Source organism: Nelumbo nucifera, chromosome 1 (assembly GCF_055504915.1).
Source record: "Nelumbo nucifera cultivar China Antique chromosome 1, China Antique-T2T, whole genome shotgun sequence".
Taxonomy (NCBI): Eukaryota; Viridiplantae; Streptophyta; class Magnoliopsida; order Proteales; family Nelumbonaceae; genus Nelumbo; species Nelumbo nucifera.
Window position 1 is genome coordinate 76,942,586 of NC_142649.1, and position 20,231 is coordinate 76,962,816.

Consider the following 20,231-nt stretch of genomic DNA (forward strand, 5'->3'; position numbering starts at 1 on the left):
ATTCTTTTTTTGGATTTTGAGAGGGGAAAAGTTGATCAATGAAATTTTGGTTCCCATTGACCAAGAAACCCATCTTTTTTCAGATTTATGTAAAGATTAGGAAAAATTTATTTTCCTAGGTATGAGGTATCCCATCTCCCATGTATAGGTTTCTCTATTTAAACATGAATGCCCACATCTTTTTTTAATACGTCCAAAATTCCTATTCAGGCCATCCCAAACTAGTGTAACAGAAAATTTATAATTCTATGAAGCAAAGCTCTTGTTATGTGGCATGCAAATCCTGTATAATGAGCTTTCCACTTGTACACAGCACAGCACAGCACAGCACAATCATCTAAAAGGGAAGATAATATTAATAGGATACAACTATGAAAAAAAGTAGGATAAAACTTGTTTGAACCACAATTCCAACCCTCACTATATTTCCCCATAATTCATATCACCCTCAACCTCCACCAACCCTGGTTTTGTTTGAGTATTCAACATTCTTTTGCAAATGCCACTCTCTCTGGAAGGATAAAGGATGCACAAAGCATCCATTTTCCAGGTGCAACAAGCCGAACCCTATGCATTTCAGCCTCAACAGCTTCCTCCAAAAGCGCAGCTTTTATCCGCTGCAGTTATCATAAAATAAAAGAAAATAACTAACCAACCATAAAACGAAGAAAGAAGGAAAATTGGACGGCTTATCCATACGTCAGATGCAAACCTCGTCAAAGTCAAATTCAGGATCTTGAGCTTTGGAGAATCCGTAAACATGAATCATTGGCAAGGCGGATTCTTTGTCCTTAGACCGTCTTCTAAATATACCCCTGAATGCATCTGCTACCATTGAAAGGAAATATCAAGCATATAGAAAACAAAGGGGGATATATAGCTCTTGTTTGGAAAGAAGTTCCACAATAACATGAATCCTAGGTTTTGAACAGAGGAACCATGTCCCTGCACGTCAAAATGTCCAATTACTCGGTTGCTTGAGCAGTTGAGCAGCTGAGGTTGCAGTTTGTATTATCATGTTATAAGAAATGGTTATGTAATGGGACCTGAACTTCTGGCATTTCTGATCCGAGATAAATGAAATCATGCAAGTGCACTTCAAAAAAATATAAACAAAATAATTGGTCCAAGCAATATTTGTGGGACAACTGAGTTGTGGAATATCTAAGTGATAGGCCACCTGGACTTTTTTTAATCAATTTAATAAGATGATCCTGACCATCCAGTAAATGGATTCTCTATATTCTACAACATTGATTTTTTACTACACAACAACATTTAAAATAACCAAGTGCATGGTCTATATCCATTCATTTTCAATTCAAATCTTCCATGCACAATGCAGTCCATAATTCAGATCAATAAGTATGCCAAAGGTACAGGATACACCATGCAGAATTGTGGCCCATTCTTAGATCCAACTTTTTCTTTTTCATACTGCCAATTCAATCAAATATACCTAATAAAAGTGGACCGTCCAAATTATGCACCAGATTTTTTTATACCGGACAAGCATGCAACTAAACAAGACAATGGAATGCAATCATAATTGATTAACATCTTTCACATAATGGCAGTCATGAACTAAGATAGTATATGCTATTATGCTTTATGACACAGCAATGTTCATTGAACAAATTTCCATTTATTATTCAGTACAAATTTCTTTGCTAAGGAGGACTAGTTGGTCTATGACATTATGCCTTAAAATGTAAAGCTAACTTTGTACTGCATACAATTGATCAAAAAAACCTGCTGGAGAAAAAAGCAATAGCTACACCATAATAGTATAATCCAGCAAAGAAAAATAAGTTACAACCTTTCAAGCAACATGGCAGATGAATAGCAACCCTCTAATTGGAAATGTTTATAACTATTAAAAAGTAATTTACATGTATTGCATGTAAGGTTGTCACAATTCCTAGAATCTTGTAATTATTATCTGAATGCTTAGGAATCTCATGGAATGTTTCTTTCTGCCTATAAATTTTGTTAAATAGAAGAGTGATGTAAACATGGAAGCAAACAAAGAACCCATGGAGAAAGAAATCAATTTTCTTATTGCTGCACCAATGGCAATTTCATAATTTTTAAATGATTTATTTTTTGTTAACATGAATTTCTTGCAGATTGTTTTCACATTTGTCTTGGGAATCATCTTAAAGAATCGAATTAGTTTCAATAGTTACAGCAAAAGAGTTTTTGTAATTCTGAAAGGTTGAATAGGCAATTACGCCACTTTTTTTCAGCTTATCTTCAGGGACAAAAACTTGTCCACTCTGCATGATTTTTGTGTAACCAGATAGGTTATCATGTTTTCAATCTAACGAGACCAAGTACTGTAGATCCAACATGTTTTGAGAAAGTCATGGCTGTTTTACCAATAGAGTTAGTTCATGACAGGAGTTGGATCTTTCTAAATCTTTCGATAATTCTTAGAATTATCTTTGGCTTGTTTAATTTTAGTATGTTTAAGAATTCATGTCCTTAACAGTTATCTATGGGTTTGTTGTAGTTTTGAAGCAGTTGGGAGTTTTGGATCAATTTCCTAATCCAATTGAAGTCTGTAAAGGAAGATCCAAGCCTGTATATGAATCTATAAATAGAGTTTGAAATTGAAAGTTCAGCTTACCTGCAGGCAAAGTGAAGAGATAACTAGTTTGTTATCATTTCACATCTCATAGTGTGGTCTTCTTTTTAATCTCTATTTTCTATCTGTTTTCCATAGAGGTGCAATTTTTCTTCCCTTTCTCTTTGTTTGACATCTGAATTACTTCCTCTAATAAATGATACTTTAAGTTCCCTGTTTATACCCACCACATGCACAATAGGACTTTCTTCTTCCTGTCCTGCATGTAAGATGTGACCCTTACACCTCATTCCACAGATTTCCCATTATTTTGAAAAAGTCAATAGTTATAATTTTATGAGTTCTAATAATACAGACATGCAGTAATCAAATCATCAAAACATACAATTAGTCACATGACCAAGTTAAAAATAACCTCTTAAAATCAACGGGAACTAGCATTTTCAATCCATCATTGCCCCGGGGATTGAAACGGTGAAAACAGAAACAAAATGTCCTCGGTCTTTTATAGTTTTGAGTAGGAATGCAAATCGATCGGATCGGATTTGAATCGGAGTATATCTGAATCCAATTCGATAATATAAATCTTATATCTGCTCCTATCCGAAATCAGATCTCACAAAGGTAAATTCAATTTGAATCCATTAAGGATAAGAGGTATCCGAATCTCATCTGATCCAATTTAATTTCTGTACAATTTAACAAATTATTAAAAGGGAAAAAACATAACAGTCTATATAAAGAAAACAAAAAGTACAAGCATTTTATTTTCTTCAACTATTTTTATCATATATATATATATATATATATATATATATATATATATATATATATGTCTTTGTATAAAAAAATAAATAATATAAAAATTTAACAAATGCAATAAAAACATATTTATAAATAATATATTATTAAAAGGGAAAAACATAACATTCTATATAAAGAAAAACGAAAAAATACAAGCACTTTTATTTTTTTCAATTATTTTTGTCATATACATATATATACGTCTTTTTATAAAAATTAACAAATGCAATAAAAACATATTTATAAGGATCAGATAGGGGGTGATCCGCTTTGATTCGAAGATCCAATAGGGTATCCAAATCCGGCAAAATAGGATCAGATTCAAATTCGGGTCAGAACATGATCCGGTCCATTTGCACCCCCCCCCCCCTAGTTTTGACCATCTGAGCTAATTACCTGATTGAACCACCAAACCACCACCAGTAGAGGACCTAGAGGTGCGACTTTGGCAAGGATGGGTTTAATATTCATTAAAATTTGAAGGGGCCTGATGCAGTAGGGGTGCATATCAGGTACCTGATTTGCATCCCTACCGCCTAGGCAATTTTCTGTATAGAGACGACTTTGTTTTTAAAACATCAATGAAAACATGTGATATGTAAACAAAAAGCTATAACAGAAAATTTTGACATCGAAATAGAGTTGGAACTATACAAACCTAGATACTCTGCAGCATCATTTGGCAAATTCATAACCACTTGTGTGATAGATTCAACCTTATTACTTGTAAAAATAGAAGTGATGAACCTTCTACCATCCATATTAAATACCTGAGAAGTGAGAAACAGAAAAGTATCAGCAAACCAAGTGTGAGGAGTCAACTCATTGAATAAATAACTATGCTCATTAAAATTAACATTTCATTAAAAGAGTATATTAATAAAGGTAACAAATAACATTTCATTAAATGTAGCATTAGTATTTCCACTGGGACATCAAATAATTTTGTGATACAAATAATTTTGCATCTCTTAATTTAATTTAGCACTATGGATTAATGTGATTATTGCCAAAATATGTGATTGGATTTTAATATGAAATTATAAGTTTGACTTTCAAAGAATACAGGAAACTCTAATAGCATATACTTTCATCTATTTATATTTTACATTCCTTACTTTTAAAAGGTACTTTATAGTAACAGCATAATTTAGGAAGTATGCATTTATGCTTCCTTATCGTTTATTAAAATATCATTAAATATTTCCATATTTCACAAAGTTCCCAACATTTCCATAATGTTTACAGTATTTATATACGATATCTCAAATAGCTCTGACTTTCCTATTCTTGGGTCGTCAACATTTCCATCACCAAGATTTAAATGTTGCCAGCAACCCTTAATGGATGACACAGTCATGAAGCAGAAAGACTCAGAAACTGCCGTACACATCATCCACATGGAACTTAAGAGTGTATTTAAGAAACATAACATTAATTTTACACTTACTATAACAGAATCTTAAGGTCTTCATGGCAAAAGCAAGGGGGAAATTCAAGTACTTTGGTTGCTCACTGAATACATATGGAATGACTGACCATCATCGGATTCAATAAAATTATTCTTTGGCAAGGCACAGTTCATACCTCAATTTTTCTCTCAAGTTTGTTGAGGACACTATTTCTTTCAAGATATTCAACTGCTGAAGGGTTTAAATCATTAGCATATACACGCTTTACTTTCTTTGCTGCAGATATAGCTATCGGACCAACCCCAGAGAACACATCACCTGTTTGTTACAAGAGAAAAATTATCGCTGAAAAGCATCCAAAATTGAGGAAATAAAAGTAGAGAAGGTAATAAATGTTTAGTTTGAATTTGTAAAACAAGATAAAACAGGGAAGAAGGGGGGAGGAGAAATAGGAAGACTTGGGTTCTTTCTCAAGGATGACACTTACAAATCTATGCAATATGCATATGCATTTAATGAAAAAACTCTAGTTCATATGCCCATGAAAAATGCCACATGAAAACAAACTTACAGAAATTATGAATTAAATAAAGAGGAAATAAAAGTAGAGAAGGTAATAAATGTTTAGTTTGAATTTGTAAAACAAGATAAAACAGGGAAGAAGGGGGGAGGAGAAATAGGAAGACTTGGGTTCTTTCTCAAGGATGACACTTACAAATCTATGCAATATGCATATGCATTTAATGAAAAAACTCTAGTTCATATGCCCATGAAAAATGCCACATGAAAACAAACTTACAGAAATTATGAATTAAATAAAGAGGTGACATGATTACGTTTTGGAAGGTGAGGAGCAACTAGGACACCAATAAGTCATATCACCCCCCCCCCAAAAAAAAAAAAAAAATTTCCTTGAAGAGCCCAAATTGCCTAATGAGCTTCCATCAAGATGTAAACTGATGAAGTGAAGGAAGGAATGAGCAACAAATTCCTAATTCCTTCAAAACATTTGTTTCTAAAAATTTGTGTAATCATCCCATCCCAAATACCACACAAAATTGCACTAAGGAATCCTCCCAATGACTGTGTCCAAACCTCCCACACAAACGCAAACGTCTAGAGCCCATAACAACCAAGCAGTGATATTAAAAGGAAGAACCCAAAGCTCAAAGTAATTACTTACAAATGTCTTCTGCTGATTCACAGTGCAAGAAGATATAATTAATGGATTGGTTGACAGCTTAGTCAAGCAAGGGGCAAATAGGGAACAATTGTATTGGGCACAGTTGTAATTTGTTTTCTTTTTAGTCTGTTGGGAGAGGTTGCAGCTCATGCCTCTCCCTAAACAGTTGTAACTTTTTCTCTTCTTTCTGTAATAAAATCTTCTTATTCATCAAAAAAAAAGATATAATTAATGGATTAATGGTTTCCAAATGATATTAAGATTGTAGACAAGCTAAAATGACTCTATAAAGCAGCTTCCGCCATTCTGTGTCCTGTCACTGTTGAGTTTGCTCTAATTCACAGGGCAGGGGTTAGTGGTTGAGAGTGGTCAAGTCAGGTCATCTAGTTAAGTCAAACACACAGCAAACCCAACCCTTGGCTTTCCCACTAAGATATCACCACATTATGAGCATTCATTCAGGAAGTTGGACCATAAAGATGAGGAAGCTTTTCACAAAATGATCAATCACCTCACCAGTGCTCTTCCAAAACCTGACTGTGTACCAATTCACCTAAATCATACCAAATAAAGGGGGACACTAATGGAGCTAGAGCTATGAATCAGGTCGTGCCACCTGCGTCCCGGCATGATGGCACACGGGCCGTGCCAGGCACGGCATGACCGTGTTGGCCGTGCCAGGCCGGCACGGCACACACAGTCACAACAGGCCGAATGTGGCCTGCCCAAGGAACTAGCCGTTGGAGCCCTTGGCGGACCCCCAAACGGCTAGTTTCAGCTTTTTTAGGGGGTTTTTACAGAAATACCCCCCCTCAATCAACAACTATTTATGTATTTTGGCTTTGGGGGAAGAAAAAGACAATAATACCCCTCCAACAGCTATATCCTATAATATAACTAGGGGTGAGCATTCGGTTTATTCGGTTAAAAACACCGAATAAACCGAAATAAATAAATGAAAACCAAATCCAAATTACAAGAAAACTGAAATAACTGAAACCAAAATTTTCGGTTTGATTTTCGATTATTTCGGTTAAAACCGAATTTAATTAAGATATATAATATTATATATTATAACCTATAATATATATTATTATAATATATATTGTGAAATTGAATTTCATTATAATACATTATATATAATATATTAATATATAAATATATAGAATATTATATATTAAATGTTATATATTGTATATTATATATTACATATTATATAATGAATTTCAGTTAATTTGGTTTTTTCGGTTAACCGAATTTCTAACTCTGAAAACTGAAACCGAAAATCGAAATTCCTAAAAACCGAATTAACCGAACCGAATTACCCAAAAACCGAAACTGAAATTTTCGATTCGGTATTTTGGTTTTAACCAAATAATGCTCACCCATAAATATAACATCTAGTTTGGGACTTTGGGGGCATTTGAGTAAAATGATAAATGACTTTATAATAACCAAAATACCCCTCCCAACAATTAAAAAATGGCTAGTTTTTAGGGCATTTTGTGCAATTGAATTTTTTTCAATTCCTATAAATAGCCCCTATCATCCACCATTCTCATCATACCAATTCAGCATTTCTGAATTCTCTTCTCAATTCTTTATTCTCATTATCCCATACTCTCTCAGTCTCTCATCTCATACTGTCAATGTCATACACTTAGCAATTTAGGAGGCTTTGGCCTTAAAGGTTTCAACCGTTGAAATCAAATTGAGATTCTGAACCGGTAATCCAGCCATCCGATCGTGTAAGTGCAATTAAATTCATTTTTATTTTTTTAGAATTAAAAAAATGGTCGGCTCCTCCTCTCAAAACTAATTCCCCAATAGTAAGTTCACTAGCCCGATTTGGAAAGTATTTAAAATAGAGGAGGTTGAGGGGAAGGGAAAAAGAGCCATTTACCTAAAATGTAGGATTGACCTTAGCTTCAGTAGCAAGGGTGGTACTGGCCACTTGGGCAAACATTTGCTCTTCCATGAGAAACAAGAAAAAGACATCTACTTTAAAGATTTGCTGGATGTTGAGGATAAATTACATGACAAAGAAGGGCATGACACTACTACACCTGATGAAGCAAATGATTGAAGACTTGAAGTCAAGGAGATGGAGTAGTTTTTTCAATTTTATTTAAATTATTTGTTATTTTTTCAACAATGTAATTTTTTATTTTCAATTTGTAACTTTTTTATATTTTAAATAAAATAAAATTCCTATTTTTTCAATTTGTTGTCCATTTTGTATTTTGGTAAGTATTTTTCATTTCTTTGTTATATTTTTTTATTTTTTTCAATGTATTTTAGTTTTACTTAGCAAAAAATTTTAAAAAAAATCAAAATGTCAAAAAAATAGTTTAGGCCTTTCTAGCTCGGTTTGGCCCAACCCAAACCTATGGCACAGCCTGCAGCCTGCACGGGCTCAAGTCGTGGGCCGTGCTGGGCCAACCCCCCAAAATATCCCAGAGGAGGGAGGCACGACCCACAGGCTGACCCAGCATGGCCTGTTTTACAGCTCTAAATGGAGCACGATGACCAACTAGCATTCAAGGATTATGGCAATATTTTTAGGAATATATTGGGTATACCAATGATTCTGTTTCAAACCATGAAGTATTTAAATGACACTAAACCAAAGGATACTTGGATAAGGACTAAAACAAAGCTGTGGTGCCAATTCCACCCAGTGTTCTCCATATTTGACCCAGAACTTGGTTTAATTTTGTCCTTTAAAGTAACAAAGTTAGCAATAAATATTACATTAAGATATCCTCAGAATCCTAGAAGGAGCTTCTGGAGCAAGTTGCAACATGAAAGATGGATCTTAAGATATTGATACATAAGAAAATTCATGGTTTTAAATTACATCAAGATTTTCAGAATTTTGACATTTTGTTCTGGTTTCAAGGGTTACCATATCAGACCAAATAATAAGGTTTAATTAAGATACTTAGAATAAAAAGGAAAATAGAGGATAGTTACAAAGATTAAATAAGTATTGGAGATGGAAATGGAAATGGAAATGGAACAAAAAAGGAAAGTAGAAAGTTTTAGGAATTAGATAACTTCTTTCTTGAATTTCATTCAGAAACACTTGAAGAAAAAATGCACATACACACTTGTTATGATGGTTGTTGCAATTATGATATGGTTTCAACTTTCAAGGAATGTTTCAGCTCTGGAGCCATAAACTTAAGCAACCTATATCATGCAATTTTATTGAGGAAAGACAAAAAACATACATACAACATCTTTTGCTGTAAAGAAGCTGATAAGCCTTTGTCTTTCTGTTGCTAGCCTTGAATTCCAGTATCTGCATAAGAAGCAACAAGTGGATCTTTGCCATCATGCATGCAGAACCTATAATTGTTCATTCTTCAGTCCTTAAGGATATGTTGTATGAGTAGTTTTACAAATTAAAAGCAAGATACCATGGTCCACATCTCAGGAATAGCAAGTCTAGACACACATAACCAACCAAAGAAAAGAATAACAGGATAGAAATTGGATGATAGTGGGTCTCCCCCATCAATAGCAAGAACTAAAACCCAGGGCCCTCTGTAGTAGGAGATTTCAGAAATGGGGAAGGAAATATCTTGGCACTCTATTCAGGCTCTATTGGGTAGGTGATTCCATTAGGGCAGAGTTATAGGCTGTGCTGTATGGCCTAAGGTTGGTCAAATCTCTCCACTCCAATGAGGTTAACAACCCAAAAGGGGTGCAAGGCACTTAACCATTGTAATTACTTTATATCAAATTAATAAAGGTATTTCACTGTTACCAATCAAAAAAAAATTCCACAAAGAAAAATGTGTGTATATATGTAAAAAGAAAATGGTTCAATTTTCAGGAAAATGAAAAATCAAGAAAAATATAACAACAGCAAGAAAAATAAATTCTAACTTTTACAAAGCAAATGAGTGTCTATATATGTCAAAATAAAGGGTCCAATTTTCCTGTTTGAACTTTGAAGCGCTCTTAAGTCAGTCATTTTTTATAGAATGAAAGTTAAAAAAAAAAAAAAGGGAAAGACCGTCCAAATAGTTCAACCATCCAGTCTGATCTAGTCTCCAAATCAATGTGTTTGAGTTTGTATGTAAACTAAACACATAAAAAAATATATATTAGAATGACAGTAACAGAAAACTACATATACTGAAGCTATGTGATCAGTAATAAAATATCTAAACTCCTATTATAAACTTCTATAATTTTGTAAAAGAATAGAATATTTTATGAATGTTGATTTGAAAGATAAATGTACAAAAAAAAAGAAGAGATCAATTGAGGGTCAATTATCAAGAATGCCGTACAATTTCACTTTTTTTTTTAAACAGGTAAAGGATAATATCATTGAAATAGAGCAAAAACATTACAATTTTACATTTTTATAACCATTTATTTACACACATAATTATGGCTACCAAATTATGTGCACTGAAGAGCAATGGCCACACCAGAAGGAATGGGTCATTTGGTGCAAATTGAAAGGTTACAAAGAGAAGGCAACAGAAGAAAAGGGTGGAACTGTAGAGAAAACTTCAAGAGCTATGGTTTAACTGAGGATATGAGGTTGTGAGCCTAGATAAAATGGACATGTGGGGAAAAATTCATTCACTTATCCCAAATAGTTGGTTTAAGATTAAATTGAGTTATAACAAACAAGTTTAGGAAAAAAAAAACAAAACAAATACTAAAATTGACTACAACGGCCAAGGCATTAGCTGCCACCTTAAACAGGTTTAATTAAGTAATAGCATGTTGAGAGTTATACAAGGTTTAGTTCAGTAGTAAAAACTGCAAGGTTGTGATTGGGTGGTGAACTCTAAAATGTTTCTGGTCCTTGGACCCTAAGATTCTCCCTTAGAGAAGCTAACGCATTAACCACCACCCTCATTCAGGTAGATACACAAATCAGCTAATGTCATAAATGGTTCTCTAGGCAGAGGTGAAGTAGATAGGCTGCAATTTGCATCTAGCTCAAGGGCTTACTTGAACAACTGAGAAGCTATTGTACATCTTTTGTTTCTGTTCAACGTGTTACTGGTGGTACTACAAAATGTTATAGACATCCTTCTCTTAGATCTTTATAATTAGCAGGGGTGCCCATCAGGTTCTCATAAAAGCCTCTTTGATCATTATTAACAAGGAAAACTAAACAACATAAGGCATTGAATTAGACTATGAACCAGGAGCCCTGCAGCCAGACTAAAACAAATATATGCCTGCCAGAACTTCAAGCTGGCAACATCAAAACGAATTTCAATCAGGCAAAAATACAGGGTTCAAGGGCATACACTGTCGCTAAATCAACATGAAAACGAATTCCGTTCTCAATTACAGTAGTTACAAGGGAATGATTGCCTGCCAGAACCTCAAGTTGCATCGTCCTATAGTCATTGTGAATGGCATCAACCTTGTTGACAACAGTTTGAATTTTTGGTTTGTTTTTATCCAATACTACCTGAAATGGGGAAAATGTTAGACGTTTGCAATACTAGATAACTTATTTGCAAAGCTTGGCATGCATATTCCCTCCATTAAGTAATAATGCCAAGATTAAGCACCTGTGCAATAAGTTTCTTGTAAGGTAGATGGTCATCTCTCAGGTTCAGGTGTGCAATATGTCCTACTGTTTCAAAAGCAGTTGGAACAATCATACCTTTTGGTAGCAAAGCCTCCAAAATCTGGAAGATTTATAAAACTTAGAAGTTAGAACTTGCTGTAAGTTAGAACTTAGAAGAATTGAAGTACGATTTAGATTGCTAAGACATAATAACTTCTAATTAGTGCATACTAGAAGATCCTAACAGCACTAGTGAAAGGGTATTGCATTTATAAGATCAACATGTCAATTAATGATATGAGAACCCACTCCATGTATATCAAATCATATGTTGTCAGAGGATGTAGTACTTAAAATTTACAATATTTCACAAGTGACCCTTCATAACATAAAGTTCTTGGTCAAACTTACCATTCCATCATGAAGTTAAATTCTGACAATTTGTCAATTTGAACAACCTTTTTTTTTATGAGTAATCAATTTGAACAACTTATTGCATAAAAGTTATCATTTTATATGAAGTACCCAAACCCATCAAGGGAGTTTCTAAAATCAACAGGAAAAATTTTCACTTTAGCAAGGGACAGAACAAGGTCCATAGAAGTTTTACATATTTCCATCCTTGCACTCTCAGCTCCCTTTGCCCAAGGATTTATAGGTATATCAGTGTTGTCAAGCTCAGGCCAGACTGGATGGCAAACCGTTCAAACCAGGAACCAGCAGTCATAATGGTGGTTGACCAGCTCTTAGAAGTGTTGACTTGGTTAAACATACCCCAAATACACGTGTTAATAGGAGGTATAGCCTCTAATATTTAGTGTTTTATGTGCATGTTGATGTAAAGTAGCTTTAAAAGGTAATCTAAAACCATTTTATACTTGATAATATTTTTTTTATTTCTCACATTTTTATGTGAGCAAGTTGAATGGTCACATCAGACAGTTGAACCATTCAACCTATGATGTAGTGACCAAAATGGTTCTATATCCAATACAAGTCTAACAACATTGGGGTATATCCAATCAAGTCGATAGAAAGAGGAACCAAAAAACGCTTTTCAATTAGATCCTGCTCTTGAAAGAGGAACCATAAGGGTAATCAATGACCCAATTCAGCTGATTTCTAGGGAAGTAAGTTCCCCATCATTACCTGTCCATTTGTTGTTGGCATTCGGGAATGGTTTTTCTCCTTATTTGAGTGCAGGTGGACTCCTCCAGCTCATATCAAAGTCTCTTTGGTCCAACCTCCTGTTCTTGGCCGAGGAAGATAGGTAAAACTATGTGGAAGCATGCTAGGGCAGCAATAATTTGGGCAGTATGGGAAGAAAGAAATGCAATAATTTTTAGAGAAAAGGAAAGAATAAAAGAGGCTTTGATTGAATCAATAATATTAGAGTGGATCACTGGCTGAAATCCTTAGAAAGCTTCTCACATATCTCCACTGATGACATTATTAGAAAACAGAAGGAGGTGGCAGACTAAATGTCAATAAACAACCTGTTATCCCAGCAGGTGAGGGTGATTCACTAAGAGCGGAAGTAATGGCAGTTATGGAAGGGGTGCAAAGGGCTAGTATCATGAATGTTAGAAAGCTAATTATCTTTCAAACTGGTAATGACTTGGCTACTTGATGAGGAAAGTAGGATGTGGAAATACAATAATGAGAAGAAAAAAATTCAAACGGATCACAAGGGACATGGAACTGCGAATACTTTGGGTGAAAAGAACTGCTAATTCAAAGGCTGCATTAGCCAAACAAGGGGTTGAGAGAATTCAACTATTTTGGGCACAATGTAATTTTTAATTAAAATTTAAAGGGGAGAGATAAGAGGGTTTGTCTCTCACCGACTTTCTTTTGTACCTTTTCTTCTAAAATGAATGAATTTAACAGTTATCGATCAAAAAAAAAAGTAAGTTCCCCATCATATCAAAAGTTTCATGTAGCTGTTTTTTTCTCAATATTTATTCATTATTGACCATCTAATTAGGGATTATTTCTTTCTTTTTTTGCATGAAGTGCTCCATTTTCTGTGGGAATTCTTCTGCTTTGTCTTTCAGATCCCTTGGATTTGTCCCCCTTTGGTTCATGACACGAGCCTCTCTTGGTCCTTAATTTGTCAGGTGATAAATCTACTAGTTCAGGAAGGCACCAGGCACAGGGGCTATATTGTAAGTCTTTTTGTAATATGTAGAGAGATGTTTACTTTATGTTCAAAATAAGCATGTTTAAAAAATGAGTATAGCACTGTAGCTGAGATGAGGATGTTGAGATGGCTAAGCGGTAAGACTAGAAAAAGAGAGAATTATAAATAAGGTCATTAGACATTAGAGAGGATTTGGGACTAAGTCAAACTCCGACAAGATGAGGGAAAGTCAATTTAGATGGTTTCATGATGTGTGAAATCCCTGCTCTTATTATGGTCTGTGATATTGGATGGAACACAAACAATGAATCACTAGCAATCAAAGGAAATGATCTTGATTAATTTTTGCAAACTGTGTGTGTGTGGGGGGGGGGGGGGGGGGGGAAGAACCGGTTAACCACTTGCTAATCCATTGCAAGTTCTCCTATGGTGTTTGCCTGCATTAATTCATCTGTTTGGGGTGCAAATGGCTGTTCCCATGGATCTGAGCATGCTAGTTGCAGCTTGAATATCAAAGGCTTTTCAGTAGGAGGGGTTCGATCTTGTAGAATCTCGTGCCTATAGTTGTCTGCTGGCAGCTTTGGCTGGAGAGAAATCAGAGAATCTTTCATGATTTGGAGAGCCTCCAGTTGAGGCTGTAATTGGACAGATAGAGACATGTCTCTTTAAATTAGCTGCTCTATATATGGAATTTTCAGGTTTGAGTTTTTCTGTTTGTAGTTCTCAATGGCATAGGGTTATTTGGGATGATTGATTTGTAATCTGAAATCCTTCTGGTATGTTCTATTCTAGTTGTAATTTTGTGAGGGATCCTCTCTTTCCCTCCTTTTCGTTTTTAGTTAATGAAATCTTTTTTCATCTTTCAAAAGAAAAAGATGTGTATAAGCAATCAATGACTGCACCAGTGAGGAGAGTCTTGGTGCAAGTGGAAAAGAGTAAGAGGAAGACCAAACAAAATGTGGGCTGAAGTGGTAACAAATTATTTATGGACTAAAAGTTTGAAGAAGACATGGTTCTTGACAATATTCATGAAGCTTGCCCCAAATTGTTGGGATTGGAATGTTGGTGTCTCTATCACATTAATAAAGCTCTTTGATTTGATCTTGTTGGTGATGATTGGAGGGGGGGGGACTTAAGGACTTAAATCTTAGATATTGTGTATTATATTAGCATATGGTTTTGGTTGTAGTACATAGTGTACCATCGAATCCAGGTTTGACTCAAGGTCAAACCTTTATGTATGTCTCTATAATTATGGGACTGAGAGTAATAAATCTTAACTGATGAAAAAAGAATAATATCTTTTATATTATTCATCAAAGGGTAGTGGCTTAAGTGTGAAAAGAACAAAAGTTTCAGTACTGTATCTAAATTGCCTACGCAGTAGGCATCTAAATCATTAGTACTGTTGTACTGTATATAAAGCACCTAGGCAATAATTAGGTGATATAGAACTTAAAACAGTTTCAATTCTATGTTTCCCAAAGCTAGCAACATTTTGAACTTACTGGTATTTCTATCAATTTAGCATATTTCCCTGATTATTTTCTTTCTTGCAAACAACAGTTTTATAGATAAAGGTAATTTTATTAATTAGAATTAAAAGAGCACAGTACATATCATACAACTCCCTGCAAAGAGGCCCGACATGCAGCCTCTAAACTATATCATAAAGCTTACAAATGAGCCCAAAAGAGCCGATTCCTATGTACCCCTTGTTTGGCTAGAAAATCTGCCAGCCCATTTGACGATCTTCTTTCCCAATGAACTGTGACCGAGATATTTGATGTTAGCCACTTAAATCTTCCTAAAGCCCCCTAGAGGACCAGGCTGCCATCTCCAGCTCTTTTAGCCATCCAATAACCAATTTGGAGTCACCTTCAATCATTAAATGATCCACTGCCAACTCTTTTGTAATTTCTGCTCCTTGTAGTACAGCTTGGACTTCTTCATTAACTGAACCTCTCATCCCAATAGGACCAGAAAATAGAGCTACTATCTGGCCCTCAGCATTTCTAGACTCCTCCAATTCCAGATGGTCCCGAGATACCCAAGCTGCTTCCATCAAAAAATTAATTTAACAACACCTGCATCAGGAGGCTTCCATTCCACCAAAGGTTTGTTTCTAACATCAGAACTTTTGGCTACTTGCTCCCAATTCCTCCTTATAATGAGAAGGGTGAGAACTGAGAACAGGTCCAAAGACTTTACCCAGCTTATGGCCCTACTTAAAATACTTTCCAACACACAAGCCTGATCCCTCTCCTTGTCATTAAAAACTCTGGTTCTATCATCTCGCTCTACCACTCATCTTTCCTCCGGCCTATTTTCTTTCTTGCAAATAACTTGAACAAAAAACCTTATCCATCTCACTCTACCACTCACTCATCTTTCCTCCACCAAGGAAGCAGTGTTAAGGAGCCAATCTCTCACTCCATTTTCATGGAGGCAACAGGATAAACTCTTCATATTCTTCCAAGTGTGGCTAAGTTGTTGCTACTTTGTATATGAGAATAGACACTTCTTGGTGCATGATATATGGAAAGTGTGTCAAAGGGGCTTTTTTTGCTCAGCTCTAATCTCATCATAGCTTTGCAATTAAGAGCTGCTTCCCTGCCTTACTTGCAGATTCTTAAAAGAGTTGCACTTGAAAGGGCTGAGTAAGCAAGGAAAGGTAGCATGGGGAGTGGTACCTGCTGCAGTTTTTTGGTGTCTATGGAAAGAAAGAAACACCAGGATTTTTTGAAATAAAATAAGTACTACAGAAGTAGCAAACAGAATCATGGGGAAGATGATATCGTGGTTGGGAAGTCACATGATGTTTAGAGGAAAGAGCACACACTTATTTTGACTTTACAAATCTTTTTTGTAAATAGTCAGGGTCTGATTGCTTAAATGTATAGTGAACAGTTTTTGTATATCCCCAGTGTACAGCAACCTATTGTACAAGAGTCTTGTTTTTTATTTTTGGATAATTAATACAATTCATACTTTACCATTTTTTATTGATAACATAACTTGTATTAAAAAATTAAGAAACAGTTACAATGAAGCAATGGGAGGGGTAAAATCTCTTAACCCTCCCTGAGAACAAAAAGAAAATTACAACATGGCACAAAAAAGGCTGCCCCTTCCCACCCCTTGTTTTGCGAGTGCATCCGCAAAGGAATTTGCACTTCTCTTAATTCATGCTTTACCTTCTCTGAAAAAATCTCAACATAGTTTTTTATCAGTTAATTTCATCACTATCTTGTACTCACATTATATCATTTCAAAACAACTACATTAATTTAGCCAACTACAAGAATTATCTTATTCTCTTCCATCAAATTTCTGTTAGTAACATCATGAATTTAAACACCGATGTCAATTATTGATGAATCGTGAATGTTACCCAGACACTTTGACACCTAAAGGAAACCTGTCCCTCACCCATCACCCCCACTTTTGAGCAAATTTACTTTAATGCTATAAGAAATATTTAGAAAATTCATCCCTCATGCAACACCCCCAGTCATGGCCACCATACACAACACTAAAGTAAAAGCTCAGTACACTACATAGAAAAACTTCAACAGAAAAACAAGTTTGTAGGGAGAGCTTCAAACTTTCAATAAGAAGTTTCCTTTGAAAGTTCATCCTTCTTCATAAAATATAAATAATCTGCTACAGTGGTCCAGAATAATACTTATCAATATTAGAAAATACAATAATAGATACTATGAACAAAAAGTCATCAAGATAAAAAAAAATGGAGAATAAAAATAGTTGAAAATAAACATAACCAGATCTGGACCAGAAATGTCAGATACCTCATTCGTTTGCCAATAATTATAAAACAAGGTCATCTTGCATTGCACAAGCTCACATGCTGATGCACTTTGCCTACTATCTACTTTTAACACATCCTGAAGAAACAATTTAAATTTTACATACAATGTTAGAATCAATCTGAAAAGTAGACAATGTATTTGAAGATAAAAAAGAAAAGCATGATCAAATTGATGTCACAATAGAAATAGCAATAATGATTACAGAATAATAGCATAACCTGCCCCTTACCCTAATAGAGAAAAAAGCAGTAAAGGGAAAAAGTTTTAAGTAAAATCTTCAGGCAGATATCTTATAACAGCATATCAAGAAAGAACAACAAGAATATATGGTTCAAATAATAATGTAAACTGTTCAAGGAAGATGTAGATCAAGCCATATCTATGAACAAATTGGAACACTAGGTGGAGCGGGCACAAGAACTGAATATCTTATAATGCAAAGAATTAATCCTTGTAAAATATATAAAGACTTCGTAGTTGAAAATTTATTTATTCTGTTTATCATTTTTTTACTTTATTAATTTGGATAATGAAAAGAACATATAGACAGAAAAATAATAAAACAGATATATGTGAGTTTAAACTGTCAATCACAGCATCCATAGGAGGCAGCATTCCATATTGCAAGCATCAAAGGAACTACCAATAAAACAAAGCCACATTTAGAAGCACCCAGCAATATCATATTGGGTTCGACTATGACATGGAAAAGATATGATATCCAAAAAACATCTGACCAATCAGTTGGAATCATAAACGTGGTAGCAAATCAGGTGTTATTTATCAGAATTCATGAGTGGGTTTTGATTGGTCAAAACTCTTTCCATAGTCCATATCATGTCTTTCCCACATCATAGATTTTCCCTGTAGAGAAATATCATTTTATCCCCCTATTACCCAAAGGCCAAAGCATATCATTCCCATATATGACGACTGAGAAAATGAATTTGTTGGCCTCATGAACTATGACAGCTTCCTTAAAATACGTGACATGACCTAAAAGGCCAACTTCAATTATGGAATATCTCCAGTTTGTGGAATATATGAATTTAGGGTCTTACATAATCACCAACCAGAACTCAAAAAAGGATTAATGGTAAAAAGACACACACATACATGCATACATGGCGCTTGCGGTGCATAGCCAAGAAAACGGATGGACTTTCAATAACCTACCTCTCCCATTGAAAAGCTAAATATGGACAGTCGTAAAAAACTAAAGATATGCTCCTTCCACTGGTCAACCATGTCGGCATTATCATTCTGATTTTCAGGCAGCTAAAAAGGAACAGCATTGGAAATAAATCACTATCCTAAATTGCTGGTCCAAAAAAATAAAAAAGATCACTGTCCTAAACTCTCCAGGGAGCTTTGTTATACAGATCAATATGTTAGTTTTGGGGGAAATACTAACGAGAAAAAAACGAAAATAACTCACAGAGCATCACAGTGTTCGAACAGCCACCTTGACGGCCACGGGAAGCTCTTCCACGTCTTTATTGGCATAACGCTCGTCAAGCAGCAGTAACCTTGTGGAACCTCTCCAACTGCCTCTTTTAAAATCATCTCCGAGCAACCCACTCATATCTTCACCTTCATCTCTGTCTTCGACAACTTCAACCACAACAAAATCATTCTTCCTAATTCTCTTATCTCTCTCCAAGCCCTCTCCCTCTTCTCTCACCATCTTTTTCTTCTTCCTTGGTCTAGAAATCTTAGCAAGGTTCCTAAATTTTATAAAGCCACTGGAGTTGAACGTCCTTGAAAGCCTGTCCCGGTACAAAACCGGGCTCAAAGGCTCGCCATCCCCTTCGGCTTTCCCATAGATACGCCGGGTCAATGCAGCGAAGCTTTCTTCAACATCCTCAGTTTTTTCTTGCAGAATCTTTTTGAATTCATCCTCCATTTCATCGCCAGGAACCCTTGCGATGTTCCGGACGCGAGGCCAGTTCAAGAGGTGGCCTCTTAATCGGTTCTCAAGCGAAAAACATTCTTCTGCAGGGACCCTAAGGGCAGCAATGTCGAAAACTCGAGAGAAGCTCTCCCTGTCGACTATACTTTCTTCTTCTCCACTTCCAGCATCGTCTTCCTGGAAGTTTTCTCCAGGAGATTGAGATGTGCCGTGTTGTCGTTGTTGCTTTCCTGCTGGCTGTTGATGACATGCTTTTCTGCCCTTGTAAAGAGAGGGTCCATATGGGGGTTCTCGCTCTGGGGGCAAGTCTAGGGTTGAAGAAATGGTGCAAAAGAGAGGGAAAAGACGGGGTTTTGAAAGTGAAGGATTTCTAAAGAAACGATTTGCAGAGGAAATGGAGAGTGGAATTAAATGTGATGTAAAAAACAGCTTAGTGACCATGGCGAGGCGGGAACTAACGGTCCAATCACACGGCGCCGGGCCAGTGGCGATGAACTGTTTGACGGATTTAGTTGGATTGTTTGCCGGGAAAAATGAACCAAATTCCTAAAACTCCCCGGTGTGTCTACAACTACAAGACTACAACATTTATGAAACCAGAACCAGAAGTGGAGCGAGGCCAGATCCAACCCGTGCTTCACGGCCCAAAATCGAGTTCGGACTTCGGTTTGGGGTTGGCACGGTTCAATTTAACATGTTTCAGCGAAAGTATATATATGCATCCATACATCGTACTTGCACTGTTGAACACATTATGGACACATCGCTGCCCATCCCAGGCTTGAGGTTGAGGC

At 35.6% G+C, this 20,231-nt stretch overlaps 1 protein-coding gene across 3 annotated transcripts; it reads right to left on the bottom strand.

The window, feature by feature from the left end:
- Nucleotides 1–222: 222 nt before the first annotated feature.
- On the bottom strand, nucleotides 223–20,018 carry LOC104605725 (Met-10+ like family protein). Of its 3 annotated transcripts, XM_010270607.3 has the most exons (10): nucleotides 18,991–20,017; nucleotides 18,702–18,803; nucleotides 17,505–17,600; nucleotides 11,551–11,670; nucleotides 11,281–11,447; nucleotides 9,226–9,296; nucleotides 4,982–5,124; nucleotides 4,053–4,164; nucleotides 713–825; nucleotides 223–617 (listed from the first exon to the last, which is right to left on the bottom strand). In XM_010270607.3, the coding sequence occupies exons 1-10, from the start codon at nucleotides 19,876–19,878 to the stop codon at nucleotides 483–485; spliced, it is 1,947 nt and encodes a 648-aa protein (XP_010268909.1). In that variant the 5' UTR covers nucleotides 19,879–20,017; the 3' UTR covers nucleotides 223–482. The 3 variants fall into 3 exon arrangements, with proteins under 3 accessions (XP_010268909.1, XP_010268910.1, XP_088742636.1); XM_010270608.3 differs by lacking the exon at nucleotides 18,702–18,803 and having other exon boundaries at nucleotides 18,991–20,014; XM_088886510.1 differs by lacking the exons at nucleotides 223–617; nucleotides 18,702–18,803 and having other exon boundaries at nucleotides 811–945; nucleotides 18,991–20,018.
- Between the last annotated feature and the right edge of the window lie 213 nt (nucleotides 20,019–20,231).

What these genes read in the sequence shown, in the direction of transcription:
- LOC104605725 (XM_010270607.3), bottom strand. Translation starts at nt 19,878, where the DNA reads ATGGTCACTAAGCTGTTTTTTACATCACATTTAATTCCACTCTCCATT. An exon ending in TACAGCAAAAGATGTTGTAT is followed by an intron (nt 5,125 to 9,225) that starts GTATGTTTTTTG and finishes TGTAACAAACAG; the next exon opens with GTGATGTGTTCTCTGGGGTT. An exon ending in AACTTGAGAGAAAAATTGAG is followed by an intron (nt 4,165 to 4,981) that starts GTATGAACTGTG and finishes CTCACTTCTCAG; the next exon opens with GTATTTAATATGGATGGTAG.